We start from the raw sequence: 6,074 nt of genomic DNA, 5'->3' as shown, positions 1-6,074 counted from the left end.
TACAGAGCTCTAGGCTGGCAGAATTCGTCTTCCAACACTTCAAGTGTTTTATGACGCTCTTTTGCTTCGGTGGTTTCTGATGTGAAACGCACAGTAACTCCTCTTCTTGTGTGTCTGTACATAGCCTGTGGTGTTTTTTCCTCTGGGTTCCTTAAAGTTTTCTCTTTGATTTTGTGTCTCTTAGAGTTTGTGTGGTTTGAGCACGCCTAGGAACAGGTCATTTTGCTTGTGTGTATTTGTTCCGGCAGTTGTACTCGTGGTGTTCTCCTAGCTTCCTGAATCTCCAGTGATGTCTGCCAGTACCGTTGGAAAGCCCTCATCCAGTGCGATTTCCAGTAATGCTTCCGGGCCATTCTCTCCTCCCTTTGGACTCTCGGCCAGCTGTGTGTTGCTGAGAAAAAGCTTGTCCCACGGTTCTTAGACTTTCTGTTCTGTTTTCTTAGCGTTTCTGTGTTGGCGTTTCAGCTGCGGAGATTTCTACGGACCTGTCTTCAAGCTCACTGAGTCTTTCTGCAGCTGTGTCGAGGGCCTTGATGAGCCCACCTGATGCGCTCCTCGTGTCCGTCAAAACAGAAGTGGTTTTGCTTTCTAGCATTTCCATGTGACTCTCAAGAGTTTTCCACTCTAAGCTCACATTGCATATCGTCCTCACGTGTGGTCTGCTTTCTACATTGGCGCTCTTAGTGTCCTAGTCCGAGTCATTTCACATCCTCCCTCTGACGACAGTGACCAGTCTGTCTTCTGTCACATCTACGTGTTGGCTTGACCTTTCAGGCAGTTGATCTTGGTTTGTCAGGCTTTGTGTGTCTGGCTGCTGGCCTCCCCCAGACCCATGGCCGCCCACCTCTCCCTGTAGACCTCCACATAGCCAACCATCAGAGAGAAGATGGGCTGTAGTATTTGGGAAACATTCCAAAAGGAGCCTAGGGGTGCCCAAAAGGATGTGGTGCAGGAGAGCCCATGGGGTGTGAGGCAGACGGGCCACGGGGTCACACTGGCATTAGGATGCACCAGTGAGGCTGAGCTGGCTGACGGATGAGGAGGGACCTGAAGATGGGGACCAGGTGGAGGTGGTGCTGAATGGAAGGGGCCCCGTGGGGACACTGGGGATGCAGGAGCCCAGAGCAGAGCTGAAGGAAACCTACTGCAGCCTTCATGGAGGGCAGCAGGAAGTCCTTCTAGAAAGATTGTTGTGGGAAGGGTGAGTGAGTGCACAGAGTTCCAGGGGTGCGTGGGGTCTCTGGAGACAGGAGGGTCTGGTGGTGTCTCCTGTCTGGAGACAGGAGGGAGGCAACACTAACAGACACACTGGCGCTGGCCCACAGGTGGGAGCAGATGGAGTGTCCTCATATCAGGGGACAAGGCTTTGAATGGGGGTGGACAGCACACATGGGCTGCAGGCCTAACCCTGGAGCCCCGGAGCTGACACGTGGCCCCACTCCCCGTGTCCAGGCGCCACGGAAATGATGATCCTCTTTGCTTTGCTCCTGGTCATGGACCTGCCACGGGTGGAGACAAATGTCACTGTGTCTGCAAAGCAAGGTAAGTCTGGGCCCCTCAGCCTCCTGCGCTGGGAGAAGGAAGGGGGTCAGAGGTCGTGGCAGACTCGGGGTGGCCACCTGTGTCTGGGCACTGCCGTGGCCCCAGGGCAGTGGCAGAGCACAGGTGTCCATGAGCAAGACAGCGTCCGGAGGGCAGCCTGTGGGTTTGGACGCCTAGTTGGGGAGCCCCTTGACTTGGGGGTCCCCTGGCAGGGCAGGAGGGAGGGGCTGGGATCCTGGTTTATTCCCCAGCACCAAACTGTCCCCTCAGCGTCCCTGCCTTCCTGGGGGACATCAGGCTGGGTGCCACGTGTGGCCCGACCCTCCAGGCTCTGCCAGGGCTGTGTCCGGGAACGGGGCAGCTGCAGAAGGTGACCAGCTTCTCCCCGGGGAGCGAGTCCTGCCCTGACGCAGACCCGGCAGTGGGCTACCGCCCAGGGGAGGGGATGCAGAGGCTGCGGGTGGGGGGAGCCGGGCAGGTGAGTGGGTAGGGCCCCGGGGGGCGGATGGCAAGCCTCCTGAAACTGCCGTGCCCCCCGCGCGCGCGCGCGTGTGTGTGTGGTAGGGGGAGGGGGAGAGCAGCTCAGGAAAGAAGACAAGGACTTTGGGACCAGAGGTTTGGTGCTCCCTGGAGGAGGGAGAGCGGGGTGCTCATCTAATAGGCTTGCAGAGCTGTAACAGTGCACTTTGTTTCTCTTCCCCTTTCAGCTGGAGTACTGAGGTGTCACGTTTGTGAGAGAGAGGGCAGCTTCAATTGCACAAATCCAAGACAGTGCATCGGTCAGATTCAGTTTTGTGCCTCCGTTGCCGTGAGTGAGTATCTCCGTTCGTCCTGGGGCTCACAGGCAGCTCAGTAAATCCTTTCAGGAATTAGCGTCCGCCTAGCTTTTCGCAACGGGGAATAACTCATATAATCGTGATCGTTCAAGACACATTGGAGAGCAACGTCCTGAGACGCCAGGAACGCAAGCGGCTGACAGAGAGCAGCTTACACAGGACGGCGCCGACGGAGGGCCAGGCACCGGCACCGGACACGATGGAATATTGGGGTGCGGGAGGACAAGCTTAGGGCCACTCGCGTTCATTTTAAAGGGAACGATGAACCGTTAATTTCCACCGCCCCACTGACAAGTGCGTTTACAGGAGGTGTACGTAATGAGGGGCGCGGGCTGACAGTATGTTCTGGAAGGAGTGCGTGTGCTTTGAACAGCTGGGTGACCACCACTCTGCCACGTGTATATACCTGGGAACCTGGGGCGCATGAAGCCCCCGAAGGGAGTCCGGAGAAGTGGCACTTGTCAGGGCTGGAGAATTCTGAGCAGGGTGCCTGCCGTTCCCGGGGAGTCCCCGTTCCCGGAAACACGTGGGGTGCCGAGGGGGAGCTTGGGACTCGTGTTAGCTTGACGCGAACGTCACTACCTCATAGGGAAAAGCGATTTGCACCATGAACCCTAAGATGAGGGGAAGCCAGCAGAGTGACCCCGCGGCCGGTGCTGAGCCTGGCTGTGTGCGGTGGGTTCACGGTCACAGCACCGGGCCGTGGGCCCCTGGCGCGGCTCATCTAGAGGCCGGTGCTGAGTCCCGGGCAGTGGCCACGATGGGCAGGAGTCCCTTGCTCCCTTGCGTGTCTCCTGGTTACAGAGTCTGGAGCAGCCTGGTAGTGAGATGGTGAGGCCTGGGGGCCTGTAGGTCCCCAGATGGAGACCCCAGACTCTGTTCCCCATGAGAGTCCCAGACCCTGTTCCCCGTGCACGTGGACAGGCCAGCAGGGGGCGGGGGACATACATCTCGTGGTGACACTGCAGGCAAGCCGCCACCACCCCCAGAAGCAGCTGTGAACAGAGGTCCTACCCTGTCCTCCTCGGCGATGGCTCCTGACTGTACCGCAGATGGAGGGGCCTCTTTAACCAATGGCCTCTGAGCAGGGGCTCCCGAACGTCGGGACAGGACAGGTACAGTCGGAAAGGGCTTTACTGTCACTGCTCTCAGTTCCGGTGATGCCTTTGTCTGTCTTTCTCTCCCGGTAGGAATGTTTGCCCGCTACTACTATATATCGAAGCAGTGCATGAAGCAGTGCCCGCTGCCGGAAGCGTACCCTGAGGTAGAAAGGTCATTTGTCCTCCTGAAGCCGACCCCCTTCCTGTACGTGAGGTGCTGCCGGGAGGAGCTGTGTAATAACGACAATCCAATGATCAACGACACGGAGGCAGATTACNCGGAATGGATACTCCCACGGGACTAAAACGGTGCAAGAAAGCTGGAGGCCAACATCATTCTGAACAAAAAGGCCTATTAGCTACTAAACCCAAGTGAATTACAGTAATGATAGTACGGTTTACCCCAGAAACAAGAAAGGTTCAATCCTCCACAAAGACGTCTATTGCTGTAACCAGAGGATGAAGGGTTATAACCGTATGATCATCACCTTCATTTAGTAGGATTTGTTTTAAGTTCTGGAATATAAAGAAATTTCAGTAATTTAGTCAAAGTTATTTCAATAATTTACCTAAAATAAACACCTAAACTCAAAATTCATAGGACATTTCCAGTATTACCTCATAATTACCTGCTAAAATATTAAAATTTAAAATACACAAGAGGCACACCTGGCGGCTCAGTCAGTTAAGTGCCCAACTCTTGGTTTCAGCTCAGATCATGATCTCATGTTTGTGGGATCAACCCCCACTTGGGGTCTGTGCTGACCATCTGGAGCCTGTTTGGGATTCTCTGTCTCCCTCTCTCTCTGCACCTCCCCTGCTCTCTCTAAGTAAATAAATAAACATTTTTTAAAAATAATAAAATTTACATGAACAAGAAAATAAGAATAATGAATAAGTAGATATAAGCCAGCAGGGGTGTCAAACACTGAAAATAATAGATAAAAATACAAAGTGAATTTGCCTAAAGAAGAATAAGAACATAGAAAACATGATAAAATAACAAATTACAGTGAAAATATATTAGGAGGCACCTGGGGGGCACAGTTGGTTAAGCATCTGACTCTTGATCTCAGCTCAGGTCATGATCTCACAGTTTCTGAGTTCGAGCCCCACATCAGGCTCTGCGCTGATGGGGTGGAGCCTGCTTGGGATTCTGTCTCTCCTTCTCTCTGCCCGTCCCCCGCTTGTGCTCTCTCTCTCTCTTGCTCTTGCTCTCTCAAAATGAACTTAAAAAAATTTTTTTTAAATATTAGGGGGATTTCATTGAAAGAGAGAAAATCCAAAGAGAACTCCTAGCAATGAGAAATATGAGAGTTGAGTATAGAAACATGACGGATGAATGAAATACCATATTTCACACAGATGAAGGGTAAGACACTGGACTTGACTTGCTTGCAGCTGTTAACCTTCAAGCAGGTTCTTTACCAGCGAAATGGGCGTATTCAGAGAATTGCGACTCAGGACAAGGAAGCTGCAGCCGACAGGAGCGGCCCCGCAAAGGGGAGGAACAGTATTTTATGACCAGGAAGGAGGCAGCTGGGAGGGCTGTTCTGAAGGCAAGCCCACAGGAGGGAGCAGCGGCGCAGGGTGCCGAGGTTTCTCAGGGGCGGAGTCGGGAGTCATGATTGCTCAGAGGAGCCACAGCCGCCCCTCCCCTGCGGGCCGGGGGTGATGCTTCCCTCCCGTGACTGCGCCCGCTGCTGGCTCCCCATCCCAGCAGCCCCTTCTAGATTCTGGAGTCCACTTTGGTAGGTTTCCCTTTACTAATTTTCCCAAAGCTGAGGAAATTACTTAAAAGGAGACGGAAATACAAAGAGAGACTGGAATCCGTGAGAATAGAAGGAACAGAGTAATACAGAGGTAGGCAGATCTCCAGAAGAGGTTGAGGGACAGCAGCACAGGCAGAGTTCAAGGTCAGGACGCGAGAGTTCCCAAGGCGGCCAAGGTGGGGCCTAGGGGTTTGGGAGTTGTTTGTGGCCTCAAAGTTTCTGTTTTATGGGATGATATGAAACATGGGGACTGATGGCGGGGAAGGAAAGCCCTAGAACACAGCAGCAACGCACACAGCTCCACACCCGCAGGGACCCCGCCTTCCTGCCCCCCCCTCCCCCCGGTGCCGGGGCTCCCACTCACCCCTGGCGCTCCCAGGCCTCGGCGCCTGCTGTCCCACAGCCTGTTTGCTACATGTGATGGCCTGGGTGTCGGCCGCGCTTGAAACTTGGTGCCGAGTGTGTCGGGCTGTCGTGAGCGTCTGACACGTGTTTCCTGTCCCCCCTGCGCCGGCGCNCCCCGCCGGCAAGCAAGCCCGCTGTGTGCGCAGAACCAGCAACGCGCTTCTCCCGCACCGCGTCACGCGGCGGTTCGTGCTCATCCCAGTGCGGAAGGAAGCGTGGACGCCCGGGTCCCAACCCTGCAAGTTCAGTGGTGTGAACCGCCGCCGTTAACCCCACGCTCCCCGACTGGGCCTTGGGCCGGTTGTCTCCCCTTTTCTCGCCGGCTTTTCCTATCGCACACACCCCTGGTGACAGCGTGATAAAATGGGACTCCGTGGGCGGAACTGGCTGGATCCCAGGGCCCCTTAGGAGCCGGCCCG

General features: G+C 55.0%; 1 protein-coding gene across 1 annotated transcript; it reads left to right on the top strand.

The window, feature by feature from the left end:
- The first annotated feature begins 1,456 nt into the window (after positions 1-1,456).
- LOC144226681 (lymphocyte antigen 6K-like) lies at positions 1,457-3,783 on the top strand. The gene is made up of 3 exons (XM_077758142.1): positions 1,457-1,542; positions 2,250-2,354; positions 3,569-3,783. The coding sequence occupies exons 1-3, from the start codon at positions 1,464-1,466 to the stop codon at positions 3,781-3,783; spliced, it is 399 nt and encodes a 132-aa protein (XP_077614268.1). The 5' UTR covers positions 1,457-1,463.
- The last annotated feature ends 2,291 nt before the right edge of the window (positions 3,784-6,074 follow it).

The sequence above is a fragment of the Crocuta crocuta genome, unplaced genomic scaffold (genome assembly GCF_008692635.1).
Source record: "Crocuta crocuta isolate KB4526 unplaced genomic scaffold, BGI_CrCroc_1.0 scaffold327, whole genome shotgun sequence".
NCBI lineage: Eukaryota > Metazoa > Chordata > Mammalia > Carnivora > Hyaenidae > Crocuta > Crocuta crocuta.
This window is presented reverse-complemented; position numbering and strand designations above follow the sequence as displayed.